The 22,490-nt window shown below is 37.1% G+C and overlaps 1 protein-coding gene across 1 annotated transcript in view; it reads right to left on the bottom strand.

The window, feature by feature from the left end:
• VWA8 (von Willebrand factor A domain containing 8) overlaps positions 1-22,490 on the bottom strand; it is a 188,389-nt gene that overhangs the window by 125,447 nt on the left and 40,452 nt on the right. Inside the window, exons 7-14 of the mRNA XM_018908692.3 lie at positions 22,098-22,147; positions 21,673-21,781; positions 18,683-18,787; positions 11,458-11,583; positions 10,000-10,134; positions 9,842-9,919; positions 4,978-5,138; positions 3,845-3,958 (exon numbers count right to left, since the gene is read on the bottom strand). Coding sequence (XP_018764237.1) covers positions 3,845-3,958; positions 4,978-5,138; positions 9,842-9,919; positions 10,000-10,134; positions 11,458-11,583; positions 18,683-18,787; positions 21,673-21,781; positions 22,098-22,147 — 878 coding nt within the window. The remainder of the gene's footprint in view (positions 1-3,844; positions 3,959-4,977; positions 5,139-9,841; positions 9,920-9,999; positions 10,135-11,457; positions 11,584-18,682; positions 18,788-21,672; positions 21,782-22,097; positions 22,148-22,490) is intronic.

Here is a 22,490-nt window from a genome sequence, read left to right as displayed (position 1 = left end):
AATTTCTACTGGGGCCCTGAGCAACAACAAGCTTTTGCCCAGATCAAGCAGGAGATTGCTCATGCAGTAGCCCTTGGTCCGGTCAGGACAGGACCAGATGTGAAGAACATGCTCTACTCTGCAGCCGGGAACCATGGCTTGTCCTGGAGCCTTTGGCAGAAGGTGCCTGGGGAGACTCGGGGTCGGCCACTAGGATTTTGGAGTCGAAGCTACAGAGGCTCTGAAGCCAACTATACTCCAACGGAGAAAGAAATCTTGGCTGCCTATGAAGGAGTCCAAGCTGCCTCAGAGGTGATTGGCACAGAAGCACAACTCCTCCTGGCACCCCGACTGCTGGTGCTGGGGTGGATGTTCAAAGGCAAGGTTCCTTCCACTCATCATGCCACTGACACTACATGGAGCAAGTGGATTGCCCTTATCACTCAGCGCGCCCGTATAGGTAAACTGAATCGCCCTGGGATTTTGGAGGTGATTACAACTTGGCCCGAAGGTGAAAATTTTGGTGTCACAGATGAAGAACCAGACCCAGTGACACGGGCTGAAGAGGCCCCTCCATATAACCAGCTGCCACCAGAGGAAACACGCTACGCTCTTTTCACAGACGGTTCCTGTCGCATTGTAGGGATGAACCGGAAGTGGAAAGCAGCCGTATGGAGCCCCACACGACAGGTCGCTCAAGCTACCGAAGGAGAAGGTGGATCAAGTCAACTTGCTGAACTCAAAGCTGTTCAGCTGGCCCTGGACATTGCTGAGAGAGAGAAATGGCCAAGGCTCTACCTTTACACTGATTCATGGATGGTAGCTAATGCTCTGTGGGGATGGCTGGAGAGGTGGAGAGAGGCCAATTGGCAGCGTAGGGGAAAACCAATTTGGGCTGCTGATGAGTGGAAAGACATCGCTGCTAGGGTAGGGAAGCTACCTGTCAAGGTCCGCCATGTAGATGCCCATGTCCCCAAGAGTAGAGCCAATGAGGAGCATCAACACAATGAGCAAGTAGACCGAGCTGCAAAGATAGGGGTGTCAAAGATAGACCTAGATTGGGAACACAAGGGAGAGTTATTCCTAGCTCGGTGGGCCCATGATGCCTCAGGTCACCAGGGTAGAGATGCCACCTATAAGTGGGCACGAGACCGAGGGGTGGATCTAACCATGGACAGTATTTCTCAGGTTATCCATGACTGTGAGACGTGTGCTGCCATCAAACAGGCCAAGCGAGTGAAGCCCCTGTGGTACGGTGGGCGGTGGTCCAAGTACAAGTATGGGGAGGCCTGGCAGATCGACTACATCACACTGCCCCAGACACGCCAAGGCAAGCGCTACGTGCTGACCATGGTAGAAGCCACCACGGGATGGTTGGAAACCTACCCTGTGTCTCATGCCACTGCCCGTAACACCATCCTAGGCCTTGAAAAGCAGGTCCTTTGGAGGCATGGTACCCCTGAGAGGATTGAGTCAGACAATGGGACTCATTTCAAGAACAGCCTCATCAACACCTGGGCTAGGGAACATGGTATTGAGTGGGTGTACCATATCCCCTACCATGCACCTGCTGCAAGGAAGGTAGAGAGGTACAATGGGCTACTAAAAACCCAACTGAAAGCCTTGGGTGGGGGATCCTTCAAAAATTGGGAGCAGCACTTAGCAAAGGCTACCTGGTTAGTTAACACTCGAGGTTCCACTAACCGAGCAGGTCCTGCCCAGTCTGAGTCCCTGAATATAATAGATGGAGATAAAGTCCCAGTGGTACATGTCAAAGGTTTGTTAGGGAGGACAGTGTGGATCAATTCTGCCTCAAGTACGGACAAACCCATCAGTGGGGTTGTTTTTGCTCAGGGACCAGGATGCACATGGTGGGTGATGCAGAGAGATGGAACAACACGATGTGTACCTCAGGGAGACCTGATTGTGGGGTGAGAATGAAGTTGTTTGACGATATGGGGATAAGGGGTGGAATGTCCTAGGGTGACTGTTATCCCCATTCGTGTGTATGTAATTTATGCTGGATATTATGTTCTGTGCCTTTAAGACTGGCAGAGTGAGAGTTTTGTTTTGGGCCTCCTATCAGCTACTCGGCGGGACATACAGATAGCACCAGAGCATGTTGCGGCTTCTCTGCTTTTTGCCCTGCTTTTTGCTCTCGCTCTTGCTTCTGCTTCGCTTCTGCTTTGCTTGCTCTTGCTTCTTTCCCCCCTTCTCATTAGTTACCTTAGCTAAACAGTCCAAATTCCTTTCTGGACTGTTCTCCCCCCCCCCCCCCCGTTGGACCTGCTGACTGCTCCGGACTGGGATTCAGAACACCGAGAGAGAGAGGTTACACCTTGTGGCTGCAGCAGCTGCCTCAGCACCGGAGGGACTGACAACAGCAAACCCCCAGGAGAGACTTTTCTGAATTTGTCATCTTTCTCAGAGCAGTGGAAGAGTGGTGTCATCCGGTATTGTTCATTGTGTGTGCTGGGGGGTGCTGTGCTTGTCAAATAAACAGGTTCTTTCCACCTCTCTCCGAGGAATTCTTCCTGAACCAATTGGGGAAGGGGCCTGTGGGTTTGCTTTTGGAGAAGCCCTTTTTGGGGATTCTCTCCAAATTTGCCCTAAACCAGGACAATGTGCAGGATCGTAAATCTCTATTCTTGTGAGAGAGATTTAATCCACTAGGAGTGGCAGCTCTGAAGATGAATGTGTGATGATCTATCCAGGTTTTTTGGAGTACATTGGCAATGAACTAAAGGGCACTAGGCAAAACAGCATAGCCACTGCCATTCTGCCTGAAAGCACGTTAGACAAGACTCTGAACACAGAGCAGGGAGGAGACTGGCACAACAGATATATTTTGTAGTAAAAAGTGTCATGCCATCCAGTAAAAAGTAGGGATACCATCACAGATGGGCCCTTGGGAGATTTTTTGCTGCTCTTTTCAAAGTCTGTGCTTAAACTCCTGATAAACAGAACATTTCCCTGATATAGAGTTCTTCACACAAATAAAACAAATGCAGGAAATGCCCATCTAGCTAGGTGTATGGCCTCTGCAGACTGGACAGAATTTGCAACAAGTAGGCTTAAAATGAAGTTTGAGTCTTTTGTTGGTTTTGTAGGAGCAGTTCTTGCCTATTTTTTTAAATCCACTGTATTTTGATTGAAAAAGGAACCCCAAATATGGAAACAACTCAGAAGTAAAAGAAAAGCAGGTTTTTTTTAGATGGACTATGAAGGCCAAAGAAAAAGATCAGATTCAGCAAAACAATTGAGAGAAAATACGTGGCATAGCATGAATGCACCCCTGCATAAACCTATCAGGCCTCTTCAAAGTTTGGACACACGCACACCCTGCAGCATAACACTTCCATCTGTGGAATGTTTCTAGCAGACAAGTGGAAGTAAAGGAACAAAAAGAATAAGCATGATAGGTCCCAACCCATCCTTAGGATTTCCTGCCCCATATTAATTGTAAATTAAATACCAGCTTTCTAGCTCATGCGGCAAAAGAAAGTAACAGGTAGTATTTAATTTCAATTTAGCTTTATTTTCCAAGACTTTTAATAAAAATGTTCCAAAATTAAGTACTATATAGCTTTGTATCTATTTTTGTATATACTTAATATTTCTTTTCAATTTCTAACTCCTTCTCTTAAAGGCTACTGAATGTTTTCCTTTTAGTTCAAGCACTCTAAACAGGATATAATTTTGCCATACCACAAATAGAGCTAAGGAGGAATCTTATGTTAAAAGACATTTCTCTAAGCAATTAGAAGGAATCAGTTTAACAGAAAAGCATTTTGCATTTTTTTTATTAGACAAAAAATTATAAAATTGAAATGTTTGCATTCTATAGTCGTAGCTGATACTTTACCTTTCCTGTAGTTTCTCATCAGAGAGCTGCAATACTTCTTTTAAGTTTTGGTATCTATCTTCCCTTAACAATCTGGTGCCATCATAGAGAGTCAGTTCTCTGTCATGTATTAGTCTGAAAAGAAAGAATAAGCTCTATCTTGATTTTGATTAATTTTTATAATATATAAAGGTGTTTTTAAAAGCTATCTCAGTTAAAATACACCTCGGTAAAAAGAAAAGATGATACCAACTCAAGATGCATCCAGACAAGGAGGCAAAATAATTTACATAAGTTTTAGTGCACAGTCAATCAACTTCGTTTAAATTCATAAAAACATAAAAATAAAATAATCTGTCTTACCAGTGGAGTGTACATAAATGGCATGAAACTACTTTTTTGTTATGCTTGTAACAAATAATATACTTTTACTTCTTGAAATGCTATCTTTCAGCTGGCTATAATATACATACAGGCCCAGGTTTTATTTTGTCATATGCAGAAGTTGATTAACTATAATTCATGCATATGTCAAAACTAAAAATCAGAAAGGAACACTAAATAGATGAAAAGGCAAAAACACAGGCAAGTATAAAACTCTGTTCTGTCCTTCTGCACATATATATAATAAGAGAAAGCAGAAAATGCTTTTGCTATAACTTGCTTTTAAAGCTCACTATGTCCTCTGATTTGCAAAAAGCGGTATATGATGCATGCACATGAAACGGCATAAAAATTTGACCGGACAGTATAAATGATTACTAGCATAATATTCGCTATTACTGTTTTCTGCAAAGTTGAATTTATTCTTTATTGAATTATGAAATAATGTTTAGAAAGAGATCTTTGCAATCAATTACATAATTCTAGAGTAAAATCTAGCTCATTGCAAAATTCAGACTTACACTCTACATTTCCAACAGGCTGAAATTTCCTGTATTATTTTAAGTTTACAAAAAATTAAAGAATTGCTTCTGCTCTTAAATAAAAAAATGAGCACTACATGTTCTACGAAACCTCAGTGCTCAACTCGATCTTTACATTATTCCTTAAGTTCCAAAGCCATATTAACCAGCAGCAACTTAAGGTCTCAGTATGCATGCACTCAGTACACACATCACGTGCACCCAACCTATCCAAGCTCCCATGCTGACCTTTGGAGCACAGCTAGAGTGCCAGGGTTAATTCGATGAATGCCATCAAGAAGAACAAGCTTTCCTTCCAGAGCTGCAGTAACAAGCGGCGATGGTCTCCAAGCAGTGTCTCCATTTGAAAGTGTGTACCTTTGCTGTAGCAAATCTCTAGCTGTCATATCCTGGAAGTATCAGTTCATCAGAAGAATATAATTATGATCAATTCTCTTAATTTACAAGTACATGCTTTCTCCTTAAAAAACTGCATTCTGTTCTTCCTAAGAATAAACGAAGATTAGCAGGAAATTGTCAACTACTTTTCCAAAGTGTTAGCAATACACACACAAAGCTACTCACAAAATGCTAAATAGTCTTTGGAAGTTTTAGGCTTGCCAATATCACCCCTTTGAAACAAGAACAAAAGCTTTTCTCCCCCCTGCCTCTTTAACAAAACACAAGCACATGACAGCTTGTACACAGGCCTGTGCACAGAAGGGGGCAGCAATTTACACCTGGAGCAAACAAGAATAATTTCTTTTAGGAAGCCACCTGAAGGAGCTAAGATTTCAACATTAATCTTGAACACAAACCAGCATGACATTCCACCTCTCAGGAGGAAAATATTGCTGGAAGCATCAGAGAATAATGAACAGGGTAAGAAAGAAGCCCATAACATAGAATTTATCAAAAGTACATAGCCTAGCACAAAATAATACTCAAGGAATAAATACAAAGACAAAACCTAGCATATCATCTAGCACATATATTTTAGATGTTCCACTACAGCAGGTAAGAATGAGAGAAACAAAGACATAACAGTAATTTTGTGACCTGAAAGACTAAATTCCTTGCTCAGGCTGTGCTGTGAGCACAAGCCAGAATCAGATAAAAACATATTTTCTGTTGTAATTGTAGCTTTTGCATATGCCTTTTTCACAACCCTAAACCCTTTGAACTTTAAAGAATAAAAATAGAATATATTATGTCATACGGCCTGAATAATTTCCTTTTTCTACATTTCCTTAATAGCCCTAAAATAATAGTTCAAAGTCTGGTTCTTTCTGTGCTTCCACATTTATCTAATTTAAAGTCTCACATTCAAATCCACAAAAGCATACCGTATTTTTATTGTTGCATTTCTCTTGTTTTACTGCTGTGTTCACTCTTTTCTGTATTATTAATGAATTACACATGAAACATTTTTATAAAAGAGAAAAATGTGGGCTTAGGACTTCTTAAGAACTGCGCATTCTGCAGCTAGCAAATGCTGTAATGAATATTTAACTAACACACCTTTGCATAATTCACCTCTAGAGAAATGAAACAACATACAGTACGAACTGACTGGGAGCCTGGTATGCTGTACAGTATGTCCATCTCTAATTCCATCAATGAGAACCATGCATTAATTTTCTGCAGATAAACTCAGAAGAGTAACTTGTGCAAAATATTTTCTGAAATATAACATGAATATAACATTGTGATTTAAATGGTTGAATGAGATTTAATTAAGGGATGATTAAAAAGTAATACCATTGCTAACACCTGCACAGTTTTTGTAAGGAACTTATTTTATGGTTAAGTACCTGCCCAGTGATTTATTGTTTTTATTTATTTACTCTAACTTAATTTTAAATAAGTTTTATTCAAATCACTAAATATATGACATTAAAACTAATCTTATAATACTCTAATGTTAAAAAGGCCTCCCATTGGAGGGGAGGTAACTGAAGTGTAAGAATTAATTACTCCTCTTATTTTTGACAAAGCAATGGCAACAATATATTGCCTTGTGAAACAAAAAGCTTATTTTAATTTGTAGCAGTCATTATAACTTATGTGTTTTACATTTCATTGTTTATTTTCTAAAGTAGTTTGTATACAGGAAACAGTATGTTTCGGAGAAAAACTAAGTAGGGTAACTTCTTTTGCACTCCCTCGAGCAGCTAATACCAACACAAGCCTCCAACCTAGCCATTTTTTATGGCTTGTAGTACTAATCATGTTCTTGGCAATCATGAGGTGAAGAATCTATGTTTCCTGCTTTTTATGCATATTTGGACTCATAATTTGTTAGTATTTCTCAAATAAAAAACTGGAAGGATTTGGTAAAGAAAAATTATGAGGTCAGGCAAAAAAAAAAAAAAAGTCCTAGAAACAAAAACACCACAGTACACAAACACTAGTGATGTGCTTACAAAACTGTTTTTGCTAGGGAAGAAAAGGAGCAAGTTCTGGCAAACTGTTATAACATGACTTTGACTGTTACTTTTTTTCCCCTCTGAAATTCTGGGGGGAGAAAATATTTTAAGCATTTGGGCTAAAAGTTCCCTAGTTACAGTCCACAAAGCACTAGCTGGTTACTGCTTCTCACTTGCTGTTGCTTAACTGCATTAAGAGACAACTTAAAAACAATCCTTTCCTAATCAGGATGAGTTTCCTTTCTCAGCAACCTACCTACATGGAACTACATATAATGAGAAATCCATATAATGATGTCAGATATCACAAATGAGACAGAAACTGCTCTCTCAGCCAATTGTTAGTATAAGAGATGATCTATGTCCCAAAAGATTTGCTTTAGGTAAATTTGATCCTCACTTCACAACACAAAAACTTTTATTAGAGTTGTTTTTTCTGTGAAATCAATATAGAGAAATAAACCTTTCCACACTATTCAAGTCCTTCAATCAACTTCAGTTGCAAAGAACAATGAAGCAAATACTAAAAGTAAAGACTATATATAAATATATATATATATAAATATATATATATATATATATATATACACACACACACACATACATATACATATATATACCTATATTAAAAAAAAATTCAATAATTAATTTCTTCAGTCAGACTGAGCACAAACAGTGCTATTGCTTCAGACCAAAGGTAAATGTCTCTCTACTCATCTTTGTGCCTGCAAAAATTATCAGAAAGTAAATAGCAACTATAAAACTAAGAAAAGCCTCCTTAATTTTAGAAACAGCTTCAGGACAGTATGATGTCTCTCTGGAGAAAAAACACCCCAGAAGACATGTTTTTGAATGAAAGTAGAAAAATATGCTAAATTTACAGCATTGTCGAACTTTTATAGTCTTCACTACTGAATTAGTGTATGAATTTAACATTTGTTCCATCTTTAAATTATCCTATTACTTTGCTAAGCAAAGCCCCTGAGAGGCTATATATTTTTAGAAAAACAAATGCATTCTGAAATTCTATTTACAGTTCAGCTACATTCATGTATTTTTTTACACTGCTTTTTGTAAAAACTTCTGAGTTTATGTAACACACTGTACATTAGGAAACGTTTATCTGTATAGATACATATGTGGATCTTACCTAGGCTTGTCTACACAGCAATTTACAGTGAACAAGCAGCTCTTAGTCATTTATTTGCTTTATTGATACTGTTTTGATATCACTAAAAGCCTTTCTATAAAACCTCTTTGCCCTTTGAGCTTGATTAAACCCTGGTGAAACCAAAGGAAATATGCTCTTCAGTGAGACCTCAAATCCTTTCCTAGATTTTATTTTTATAGGAATTACAGATCCCTTTCAAAGAAAGATGTTTACTAAATAAATAGTTCCATTGTCAGCTCTGCTCATGTGACTCCAAAATTGAAGCCTTCTGCTCATATTTATTGAAGCCATACTAATTAAAGGTAGGAAGTTGAGAAACAGTGGCCATGTTTTTAAGTAAATAATTATCTAATTTCGCTAGTGAATACCAAATATTGTATCATGTTCAACAATATAAGGGTTAGGGTGGGCTCATCCTTAAGCAGGATTGTCAAGTAGCAGAAGTTATTTTTCTGGGATAATTTAAAACAATGTTTACAGTGACAAGTACAGAGAGAAGTACTCAGAGCAGCTGGACCCAGAGTTCTAGCTCAGAAACAATACATCTATTTCAACAGATGTATAGATATATATAGATAGACAGATATAGATATATTTCACTAGACAAAAGATAGTAGGCACTGCTGGGAATCCAGGTACATTATTATGAACATGGCATAACATTGATGAGGATACGTAGCCCTGCAACCCAAATCTGCTCCCACTCAGCCACATTAAAACATAAGAAAAGGGCAGAAGTCATCCATCTGACTCCAGTTATGCAGACAGAGTTTCAACGTTTTTCACTCTTATCAGCTGAAGCCACACGGGGGGGGGAAGGAAAAGCAGTGGGACCCTGTCTGGGGAGGTTCTCAGCAGTGCAGGAGAACATAAAATGGACTGTCTTTTTTATCATCATCAGTATTTCTCTTTTAAATTTTGCTCTCACTTTTCCAACCCTTCAACCTCACCACCCATCTGTGTCAGTGTTTCTCCCCACATGCCAGTACACTTTTAAATCAGATGCCACTGCTATTTCTTTCTTTGGAGGTCGCCATGGTGTCTGGGAAAAAATTAAAGCAGAAATGGGATTGAAGAAAGAGACCAGTATATTGCATTAAACCTGATGCTAATGTTTTCCTGCAGCATTGCCAATTATTACTTAGAATTGTATATCCTGCTCTATTCGGATATTTTGACTCATAAGGTCATAGGAGACCCTTGGCTTTATATTTTATTTAAGCACGTTAATTCCTCAGGGTTATGGAGACAACCTTACACGTGATCTCTGTGTGAAAAGTAAGCAAATTATTAATTCTACTTTTAAATCTTGTAGTTTTTCAGCTTATGCCATGAGGTTAAGACAACAGGTAATTCTTTCCAAAGAAGTACCAAGTGACCACTGGTTATGACATTGCACTTAAGGTTGACAGGGCTTGGGGCTTGCAAAAACACCCAACACCTTTAGTGCTGTGAGAAAGTCTCTATTTAAGACCATATTTAAAGCATAATCATCAGCAGATAGTTTCCTTACTTGGTATAGCATGATAGGTTCAATGCTGTATCCCAGTATATCAGCAAACTCCTTGGCAATAACTGTTTTGCCACAGCCCTAAAAAGTTAAAAAATATTAATTAGATTACATTCTAAAGATCGTGGGGTAGAAGGGAGAATAGAAATTTTAATTCTTACTTTTCCTCCAATTAAACACATATCTTTAACCATATGAGATTGCATCATTTCTGCCAACAGTTGATTATGGCTGGAAGTCCTTATGAAAGTATCTGATCGAGAATGATTTTTTAACATTCCAGTTCCAGCTGGAACCTATAAGGAAAAAAAAGTAAATCAAAATACCAAATAAGCTATACTGTGATAAATCTGAGCTTTCTGTGAACTAGGCTATGCTTGTCTAAAACTACTGTAATACAGTCTCATCCATCAAACTTGAAACTGTCACTGTCACAAAACTAAACCCCATAATTTCTGATAGACAAACTCCTTCACCCACTCTTCATGAAAAAAATTAACAAAATGTGAATCAATACGATTAAAGCATTGGGGTATGCAAAAAACTTCAGGCTGTTCATGAAAGAGACATATAATAAAAAGTCACCAATATTAACTGTTCATCAGAGAAACATGGAAGAGATAGAGCAATTAGTATTATGAAAATCTGAAGGATCGACTTCGACCCAAACTTTGGAGAGATTCAATTGGCTCTTGCTCTATATTTCCACTTCCTGCTCTAGTCTGGAATCTGTTTCATCTGCTAACTTCTTATGCCCTCCTATTCAGAGAGTATAAGAGAGGCAATTCTGCAGAAGTACTTTCAGAATGTATCACCTTTATTTAAAATGAAAACAAAAATCTTTGCTTAGAAAATAATTGAATCAAGTTCCTACAGAGTCAACTCTTCCTGAAAAATTCCCATTTGCTGTTATTCTCCTCTTCATTTTGGCATGGTACAAACTCTCTTGTGGTATTCAACACCAATGTTATTATAATCTCTCTGACTCCCACTAAATCGCCTTCTCTACAGACTCTCTGGACTCTCCAAATTCAACATTAACTTCAAATTCTCAGATCAGCATCTGTTTCCTGAGTAAGAACTTATTTCACCACCTAGCAGGTCATAAACTTCATTGGAAGAAACTCAAACTAATCATATTTGATGTGATTACTTTGTTCCATTTTCCCAACATCCTGTGTCGGAACATTACCAAGCACTCATTAGATTTTATTTGAAGTGTAAACAAAGACAAACTATTGTTTTTACAAAAAGAAAAAGGGAAAGCAGCAATAAGAACATCATAAGTACTCTCTGCTATTCTAATCCAATAAAACCAGAAAAAAAAAAAGAAAAAAAGAAAAAAAAAGAAATTGAATGGCTTTTACTTTCATCCAAACTGTAATGATTCACATGGAGGAAACTATGACTTTTTATCTAGAAATAAAATCATGTGCATCCATAAACTAATATTCCAGTATCTGAATGTGTCTCCAATAAATACCATGTGTTATTCTACAAAAAAGAAGTTAAGTGTAAATGACTTTTATTACCAAGTGTGTCAAATTCTTGAAGACATGAAAACAAGTTAGTATTTTTTAAAAAACATGCTATAGCTTGATAAATATATAAATTCATACCTGGAATGTCACTTCTTTTTCACCAATTTGGACAGTTACATCAGCCTTAAAGGGCTTGTTTCCACTTTCTGCTCTGGTAATCTTCCTGGGAAACAAGTGTTTTTCTGAATCTTGAAGCTCAAAGCGCTGTAAAATTCACAGGTGAGGAAATAAATTATTAAATACAATTTTCTGGTTTTTAGAACTGCTCCTTCTAAAATAATGCCAGAGGCATTTTCATGATTAATTGCTTGCAAAATCCTAAATCCATTTACTTCAGCTTTTACTGCAGATACCTGCGTTCACATTCCTGAGGGCTTGTATATTTTACACTTAAAACCAAAGCAGAGAGATTGTATACTGATTCAGACTGTAGTGACAGATGTAAATGGAAAATGTCACATGGTGACTTTGCCAAGCCTTGGCCTGACAGCCTAAAATAAAACAAGAAATGAACCATAGCCTTTAGCATGTGCAATAATAAATCACCTATCTCTGCAGCTCATTATAACTAATTGTAGATTTAAACATCTGACTACCAATAAAAATAACCAGCAAACATTGCATTTACTTAGTTTCCTAGCTGTCTCATATAATGAAAATTGAGGACAATCTGTAGAAATTAAGCCTTCAGCATGTTCTGGGTATATCAAGGTCAAAACAGGACATATGTTTTCTTAATCCTCTTTTGAGCATTATATTTTTTGTTTTTGCTGTACATAGAAAGCACAAAAACCTTTAAAAAATCTTCAGTAATGAGAGTCATATTGGGGACTTTATGCACAAAAAAAGCTAATAACTGGAACTACTGAATTCATAGAGCCATTTCATTCAACAGAATGAAAGTTGAGTAAACAAAAGAAAAAGGAGTATGTCCAGCTCATTAGAATTCTTAGAAATCAGAGTTTTTTAAACAGAATTCATTAATGTAAAATCACTCTTAAAAGGCATATAGTAAAGTATGTTATTACTACTAGGGTTTATAGCACTGCCTATTAAAGTTCAAAAACAAAACTGAGACAGATTTTTACAAAAGCTTTTTCTCTTCTTCACTTTGTAAATTTCCATTCAGGAGCAAAAGCTTACAAAAATACTATGTTTAAATACATATTTAGGATAAATGTGCTTTAGTAAAGGGCTGCATCAAATTATATTCTTATTGTAACAGCTGAGTCTACTTCAGATACCATTGAATTCTTAGGCAAAAAGAGAGGACAGGAATGCCTGCTGAGTACTATCTCCAAGTATGATTCTAAGAAACACTCCAACTATGATTCCGTGAAAGCAACTACCAAATGTTCTCACCCTCATCTTCATTAATAAATTGCAATATTCTTACTAATTTAATGGTATTTTGGGTAGAGTCAAGGGTGCTTATATACAAAATTGCCAACTGCTTGTACACTAAATCCCCTACCAACAAGAGAAAATAACTGTGAGTGAGCAAGATTACCTGCACCAGCAGATGCTGGATACTGGGTAACAAGGAATTAGAGACAGCAACAACAGAACTTGCACACAAAGGTTTTAGGAGTTTAAAATTTCTATGGTGTTGTTTTGATTGGTTGGGGTTTTTTTGTTTTGGTGGGATTTTCTTCGTTGTTCTTTGCTGTTGTTGAGGGTTCTGTAGTATTTTAGACTGTAGGTCAAGACAGTGAAAGAGGAATGTCTATGTGCAAATTGTTACTGAATTTACACAATCTCCACAATATACTCAATTCAACTAAGTTAATTTGAATGTATCACATGTAATTACATAGATGTTGCTGAACTGAATACTCTAGTAATTAAACAACCTCACACCTCTAGTAAATACCACACTTACTCCTGAACAGGAGCAGCAAACAAAACTGCCTGTGGCTTTCAGACCAAGACAGGTCTCTTTGGCTCAGTTCTTCACTTAGAATTATGATAGGCAGAAATGGAATCAGAGTGGCATAAAATGGATGTACAACACATTAAACACTTCTGCTGAGCCAGAAACAACTTCCTCTATAAAATGTTTGAGCTGATAGCTGCAGAGAAAAAAAATATTTGTGGTTTGAGAGAACAACTACGGAGCACATTCAGTATCAGAAAGTTTAAGAGATACTTGGAAAGCCAGAAGCAGGCAGTCTCACTGACTCAGAGGAAAGCAAAAAGAATAGACCAGTCACCAAAAACCAGGGAAGTGGTTTGGCAGCTCATAATCAGCAGGCTACATTCTGCATGCCTAAGAACATACGAGAAAAGGCAAACTGTAAAAGTTAGGAAAAAAAGGAAGAGGATTTCTGACCACTTGGAAGCATCTAACTATTGGCAATATCTCAAAATGGAAAATGGAAAGAATACACCAGTAATCCAGCTGGTCAAAGGAACAGAGAGCTAACATGAGCCAGAGCTGCAGATGACCACTCAGCTGAACCCACAAGGCAGCTAGGCTATTCAAAAGAGACATACAAAGGTTGGGAGATTCTCTGCATGGGAAGGAAAGACAGTTTTCCAAAGAACTAGAGGACTGAACTGCTTCACAAGGAGCAAAATAGGAACTGCAAATGCAAGATGGGATGGATTGACATATGAAGTCTGACAGATTCCACTACAATGGTATGTATTGGCACTAAGAGCATCTATTAATGCAAAACCCCAAAGATTATAAAATACCTTGGAAGGAGTAAGAGAGAAACAAATCCTTCCTTAGAACAAAATTTGCAACAGAAATATCTTAGAAGAGAAAAGAATTCTGAAGAATTCTTTCTTGTCTAGACATAAAATAGAATTCCAGTCTTACAAGTGTTCCTATGCACTGTGAGGTAGGGAAACAGTTTTCATTGAGAAGGTCAGGTAAGATTAAAGTGGGTGTGGAAGTAATACAAAAATGAGTAATGGCAACAAAAAAACTTTTATTTGATATAAGATCAAGACAATAAACACAGAATTAATCAAAGCACAAAAAAAGTACGAAAATTCTAGGGCTTGAGAGTGAAGCTACAGAAAAGGATATAGGCTAAAAGTGATTTGGTCATTTATTAAGATAAAACTGTTCTGTCTGTATTTTTCTAAAATCTCATGGAAAAATTCTCCTGATAAAAAGGTAATAAAACCAAAGAGTTGGTGTTTCCAACACTGTGAAAAAAGGAGCACAAAAGGCATGTGAGAATTAAAAGAGTAAACCCAAAACAACCAATAAATCTGGAGTAAAATACCAAAAGCTCATGGCACAATGAAGAAATAAGTATAGAAAATATGAAGCCTCTTATTCCCCACCATGCTTAGCCTAAACGAAGCCAATCAGTTTTATAAAAGCCTCTCAGCCTCTCAGAGAAAAGAAAACTCCAGCGCTATGAGAAACATGCTCAAGCTTCTTGTTTGAAGATGTTTAACTGGAAGCTGTTTTCCTTGAAATCAGTGATGTCTCCATATCTCAGTTTTGCACAGAAAAACCACAAATTCTTTTAAACTTAATTTTTACAATTATATTTCAAATGTTCATCTGTCAGTCAAAATAATTTCTCATGCCAGTATTTCATGAAAGTACAGAATAATTTTGAAGACCGAAATTCCAACCAACTTATATTTTCCTTTGTCAGATCATCTGAGTTATGGATCATCTTTAAGAATAAGAATACAAATTGATACAGTTGCCAAAGTGCAGAAACTTCAAATACGAGTAAACAAAGCCACATCACTGGCAGGTTTATTTTAGTACTTTTGTCCTGACTGTTGCAAGCTAGTGAACTAATGGGTGCTACGAACTGTAGCATTTGTACAAATGCTTTTGTTTGTTAAACACCTCTAAAGAGCACTGCTGATGCTGGATTAGTGCGCAATCCTTAAATGCATTTTTTATGTTAAATAGTTTGAAACAAGGAGTTACATTAAAATCAAATTAAAAAGTTGGTTGATAGAAATCCATTTTTGTTTAACATTAATCCAGGTGGGGTCTCACCAGAGGGGAATGGAGGGGCAGAATCCCTGCTGGCCAAGCTGTTTTTGATGCAGCCCAGGGTACATCTGGCTTTCTGGGCTCAAAGCTCACATTGCTGGGTCACATCAAGTTTCTCATCCACAAACACTCCCAAGAACTACCTTTCCTCCCAGGGAAGGCATAAGTCAATATGTCACATTATTTCATTACTGAGCATAGGAATTACAAGTAATGACTAGATCTTGGTGTTGCCTCAGTAAGCAAGGCGCATAAGGAAAGGATTTCTCCAAGTTGAAGATAACATTTGGGAAGACAGTGCTCAAAAAATTTGATCTCTTCAGGAAACATGCACAGCGGCTTACAGCTGCCAAAACTACCTGTTTGGCATAACCACAGGCTATCTCTCTTCTCAGCTCCAACAGCTGATTGGAAGGGAAAATATCCTGAAATTAGGGTACGTTATGCTATATTACAACATCACCATATCTGCCTCTGAGTGTGACACCTAAACTTTACATTCCATTATCTGAAATTTGGGTTTTTTTTCTTTAAATGTTAGCTGAGGTTAAGAAGTGATTGAATACACAAATTAATCCATCAATGTCAACACACTTCCAGTATATTTTGGGTTTTTTTTTCAATTCTTGTTACCACCTAGTTAAGACTAGCATTTCCTTTTACACAGAAAGAAGTATTCATTAGCAGTTGTTACCTGGATACTCTTATGAAACCCATAAAAAAGAGGAATCTTGCTTCTGCTAGACTCCTCTCCCTCTTCCTTCTTATAGAATGCAAAAAATAATCTCTTATTAAATTTTATACAGTTCTGGAGCTGCTATTATTATAACATCATTATAAACAGATGTTCCTCAATACAACCAGTTATTTTCTGTATTTCTTAAGGTTCACTGCTTAACAAGATTTGTGGTGCCCAAATAGAATTAAATTCCAAATAAGATTATATGTATTTGTTGACATAGTAAGTTTGTGAAGATAGTGGTGAGGAAGACTTTTTTTAAAAAGAGGAAAATGAATACAGAAAATTCTATGAAAGAGGTACTTAAAAGCAGATTATTATTTAGAAAGAAAATTTTATGAGCCAAATCAATCTTCCTTATACAAGAAGCAAAAGCATGCACAACGCAAAGTTAACGAAAAGAAATAGAAAATTAAGCTGATGGTGTAGAACACAAAGACATTCACCATCTGGAATTGAAGGAATAAGCAAAATGACAAAGTATTTAAAATAAAGGCATATTAAAATAGAAGTGACTGTTACTGCTCTGCTAAAAGATAAAAGTCTATTCACACACAGACGGTTGTTCTTATAGGCAACTTTAACCACCCCAAACTGTGGTGGAAGGAAAGCATGACACAGAATCAGTGAATGGTCAGGTTGGAAGGGACCATAGGGGGTCATCTGCTCCAACCTCCCTGCTAAAGCAGGATCATCCCAGAGCACGTGGCACAGGATTGTGTCTATATGGTTCTTGAAAATCTCCAGTGATGGAGATCCCACAACCTCTCAGGGTTCCACTGCTGGGTTACCCACACAGTAAAGAAGCTCTTCCTCACATTCAGACGGAAGTTCCTGTGCAGCAGTTAAAGGCAAGTGAGAAATGACTTCAGGTCAGGGACTTCAGGCTTATTGAGAGAAGTGGTAGGTAGGACCACACCGGGGTCAGCTTTGATGGTTCAGAAAAGCTAGGAAGTCATTCAGGACAACCTCCTAATCAAATGCAAGGACTGTCCATCCCAAAACAAGGAGGAAGGCAAGTAGGAGAACAGCCTAGTTACATGGGGAATACAGGAATGAACTCCAATGCAAAAAGGAGGGGGGAGAAGGGGGAAAGAATGTGTCAGCAGGGATGTCAGGCAAACATTTCCCTGACACAGAAGCTTGGTTTTAGGGAAATCAAATATTCGCTAACTACAAAGTTGGTTATTTCTAAATATGAATGTAGAAATAATATCTCATTTTCAGGACTGAAAGAGCTGGTTAAAATTCTTTAATGCTAATTTTCAGCAACATTTGTAACTGCAACAACATATTAAAAGTTAAAGAAAGATGACACTGAGCTTAAGTTTTAAAAGATAAATAAAATAACCCATCATAATTATAGGCTTTGTAAGCTACTGTTAAACACAGACAAACCGACAAAACAGATCTGACCAACAAGAAGCAACAAAAAGTAACACAGACCAAATCCAGAGACTAATACAATCTATAATCATGCAGTAGTGAATGTACTTTGTACATGTGATATTTACAGTCTTTTTAGAATCTTCTCTTAAATGTCAAATTCCAGAGGTATTTTTTAAGCATTTGACTACCTTAACCATACAAGTAACTACCTTCAAATTAATCAACCACTTATTATATAATGAGCACTTTTCTGTAGTCTTTAACTGAGGTCTAACTATTCCAAAGATCCTAGAGGTTTCACCTTTCACTATGATGAACTTAACTAGTTTATGAGGGCTTTTTTAAATGCTGTTACGAAAGTTTTGAGCGTCAGCAGTAATGTAGCCATTTTATTTACTTAAGATTTCTGTTTTTATACATTAGTGATGAAGTACCATGTCCTGGGGTGACTTTTTGATGCTGAATTGTATCCCCATTAATCTGTTTGGCCCAGAAATAAGTTCTACACCTTTAAAACCAGATCCAAGAGCAAAGGGAGGGGGAAGCGGTGGCACACGGTTTGGGTGCACAGAAGCCTCATTTTCACTCTCCCTACATTCCCCACTCTCTCAGTGCACACTGTCTGCACCACAGACAGAGGGACAGGGCTCTCCTTTGCTTTTAGTTAGTTTTTAGCTAGTTGAGGCAGAGAAGTTCCCCAGACTGTGTTTGGGTTTTTTTGTTTTCTTGGAACTGTTCAGCCCCGCTCTGGTCTGAACACCCAGAAAAACACCGAGAGCTCACACCTGTGGTCCACCAGGGCCCAGGACACAGTGATTTTTTTCCAGTGCAGGAGGGACTGATAAGAGACTGAGCAAGCTGAGCTGCAGCCTATACAAGGACTCTCTGAATTTGCCATCTCTTCAGAACAGCAAGAAAAATATTAAACAATTTTGTTTAATATTATTCCTTTTTCCATGTTTGTGAGTACTTTGCTTGTTAAATAAACAGTTTTTTCCACTTTTCTCAAAGGAGGTTTACCTCCCAAACCAGTTGGGGGAGGGGCCACTTGAATTTGCTTCCTAGAAAAGACCATTTCCAAAATCTCCTCACAAAATTTGCCCTAAACTGGGACATAGCATTAATCAGGAGAACTACTGCCATAACCCATGACTCCCTAGGAGTATAATATAAATATATTGTTCAATACTTACTTTTAACATGTCTTTGACTGCAGTCCTGCCTTCCTTTCCAAGGAAAAAATGATAGGGGTAAAGCCGGTCAATAACATGCTGGACTGACATCATAGGAAAGGAATTCTAATTCAAATTAAAAAAAAAATTGAAAAAATTATTGGCTCATTCTGGCACCAGACATTAACCCAAAATTCCGCACAGGTTTGAACTTAAAATAGGACTGTAATGGCAATATACAAAGGACCACTACAAGCAGTATTTGATTAGATGTTGAAACAGGCACTTCTAAGGTATAATTCATTATAATAAGTGTCCAAAGTAGATTACAAGAACTGTGTGCTAAAAATTATTTTCTTTCCTGTCCATAAATGAAAGCTACAGTAACTGGCTCAAAAACCTAAAGATAAATATGGCCAAGAGAGACAAATCCCACCGCAGGTAAATGAGTTTCACAGCACTGCTAGAAAAAAAACATATGACAAGAAATCTGTATTTCAATAATAACCTACACATTCACAGCAATTTATAGTATTTAATTTTGATTCTATTATATTGTACCAGTTCTACTTAACAAATGTGCTGATACAAATTTCTGAACAGTTTAATTAAAACTGTGCTCTTTTGAAAAGACTAACTAAGTATGCTTGCACTTCCTACAGAAAAAAAAAAACTTTTTTCTTTTTTTACTATCTCCCTGTTAGATTTAAATATTAAATCTTTTGTCAATTGCTGCCTGAACTAGAAACACATTTGACTATTTTGCTGCAGCAATAAAGAATGAGAAATACATTTATGACTCCTGAAGACACTATGCATAAAGCCTTTCCTGGTGGAAAAAAGGTGTTTCAAACTCTCTCTCAATTGATTAAATATTGATTGTCAGAAATTGAATTGCAAATCTTTAAGGACTATTTGTGTGTAACATTAGTGGAAAACAGTCATTTGACTGGCACTGTCTTTTTAAGCCTTCATCAAAGCAAATAAAGCAATTCAAATAAAATTAACTGATTTTTAGTTAAACACTTGGATTTACATAAGCACGCAACTGAAAGAAGTGTTCCTTGGAAATGAAACCAGGAGATGCATATTTTATGAAATGCGTAATTCAATTTATAAGCAGTAACACTATTTATAATGTTCCACATTAAAAAAGCCCAGTAAAAATAAACCATTTATTGCACTATAGTAAATGTACAGCTTCAAGGATCAGGGAGCCCTTTATTGCATTTTAAAAGCCCTTCATCTATATATAAAGACATACCATATAATTTTTCCACATTATCTCCAATTAGTAATAATTACAATGGAATGTATAAAATAAGCCTCTTCAGAAGAAGACCCTACAAAAAAATTTTCCTTTTGTCAGGCAGGAGTTCTCAAACTAAGAAATTATGTTTTGGGACTGTGTGACTCTATGACAGAAGATAAGAAACTACTCATCACAATGCACTCTCTTCACACTTTCAAACAAACAAACTAAACTAGAAGCAGAGTATGGCACTGACCCAACATACAAAGGAAAAATGATGTAGCTCAAAATCACTGAGCACAGCTTAGAAATCCAAGTGATTAAAACTAATTCTAAAAATAACAGTTTCCATTTACCTAAAAAAGACACTGTCATAGAACGGTAACAGTTCACATTCTCTAATGTAAAATAAAATGCTTCCTTCACTTCATAATTTAGATAATAGCTTAGGGTTCATTTTCTTTCTGTTACTCTGAAAGCCATCTGGCATTCATTTAAAAATAATTTTTCACTTTGCGGCTCAAAGAATAAAAAGTTGCAATTTATTTCAAAATCCAGCAGTACTTTTTCCCAAAGCCCTTTAAATACTACTTCATTTCACTGAACTTGAATATTCACACTTCTTAATATCTAATGCAGGACCCCTAATTCAGAAAACAAATTCTGTCTGTAAGTATCCAGCACAACTGAGTGGATTGAGCACCACAGTAACACAAGTAATTGATATGCCTTAATGTTTATAATACAATCATATATGTAGGAAGGGATCTGCTGCTGATCAGTAACATAGATAAAATGACTGCACATGAGACAACTGAGAACTATCTAGAGTTCCTTCTACAGATACCTGCACCTGAGAGAGTAGGTCTGAGAAACTCTCCTGGCATTTTACCTGCCTGGGTTGACCACACCTTCCTGCATGCGAAAGGGCACCAAGCGCTCTCTCTTTATACAGATCTCACGTCCCTCACTTCCATCAGGAGGACCTTCCATGTTGTCTTTGACTTTTTACCATGTTATTATAAAGTCAAAGGGGCAAAGAACTTTCCAGGAAAGCAGAAAGACTGACATAGCTTTAGTCCTGAGGTGCCTGACCTGTCACTGTGAACTCTCTGGATATGCAATTCCTATTTCCCTCTGGACTTAGCTGTCACGAAGCACTTCATCTTTGAGAGTGCACAGCCTGCATCTTCACATAAACCTCCATTTCTGTTTCTTCTACATCCACCAGTCAGCCCAAAGACCTAGTGTAGGCTTCCTCTCATAAAATTTAACTATTTCCTATGCTCACAATTGTTTTGGGTCCTTTAAGGTATCAGTGGAAAGCAATAGGTATCTTTGTAATGCAATTAATCTGATTTACATGTGCAACATTAAATACAAAGCACTTTTAGGTTGTGGTTTTTATTTCTCTCCACTTGCTACCTCAGTGCCTTCAGATAAACTGTAGATTCCCTGAAGTAGGGTAAGGTGATTTACCAGAGGGGGGAAATAATAAATTGAGCACTAAGATACATTTAATACCAACACAAATTTTATGTCATACCATACTTTGTTCTTCAGTATTATGCTATATGTTTGGTTAAAGTATTATCCAGAGATATCTGAGACTTTTCTCCCTCAAACTATTCTTAGTGTTTTCAGGTTTTTTTTTTTTTCAAATATTCATGTTAATCTTCTTCTAAAAGCATAAATAAACCAAATCTAATTCTGAGCAATTTTAAACCCATACAGTTTCACAGCACATGTATGCACATACCAAAATCTGAACTGCAGCCGATAAGCTGTCTAAAGGAAAATCTGGAAGTCCCAATGTAGAAGATTCTTGAGAGCAGAGAGTTGTAGCAAAAGACAGGAGCTGAGAAATTCTGCATATGAAAAAGTAATTACAGAGTTTTATACACACTATCTGCATTTAAAATACTAAAGCATAAAAAGCTAAATACAGTAAAAAATGCTGAAACTACTTCTGAGTGCACACAAGTAAGATGTGACCGCAGTTCTAAAGCACTAAAGATTCATTACATGAAGGCTGCATACAAAAAGCTGTGTGAGAATATGCCCACACATATTAAAAATTTCTTCACTTCTGGTCTCTATGCAGTGATAGAGACACAAAAATAGCATGGAATTCTGAGAAGACACAGCTTCATTCAATTTTTTTTTTTAATTATGAAAAATTACCTCTCTGTGGAAATGTTTGATCCAATTGAATATAACAGCTGAAGATGGTCCTGGAAATAGAACATAAAAACACAGAGTAAATTAATTTTGACATCATATTGTGGGTCACAGGTCATGTTATGAAGCATTCTCTGTCTTTCCCTCTAATTTGGACATGAGGATTCCACTCACTCCTTGAGACAGAATTAATTTTATTAAAGAATAAAAAAAAAAAAGATCAAATTCTTTCTTTTAGGGCTGTGCTATGGAAGTTACTTTTCTGCTGCAACATTCCATGGCAAGTCTAAGACTGCATGTCAGGAATTTATTAGGTGACAACAAAATATGAAAAATGCACCTTAAAATAAATTTGTTACCCAAGAATTTTTTTCAGTAAGTAAAACATAACACCAG

Source organism: Serinus canaria, chromosome 1 (assembly GCF_022539315.1).
Source record: "Serinus canaria isolate serCan28SL12 chromosome 1, serCan2020, whole genome shotgun sequence".
Classification (NCBI taxonomy): Eukaryota; Metazoa; Chordata; class Aves; order Passeriformes; family Fringillidae; genus Serinus; species Serinus canaria.
This window is presented reverse-complemented; position numbering and strand designations above follow the sequence as displayed.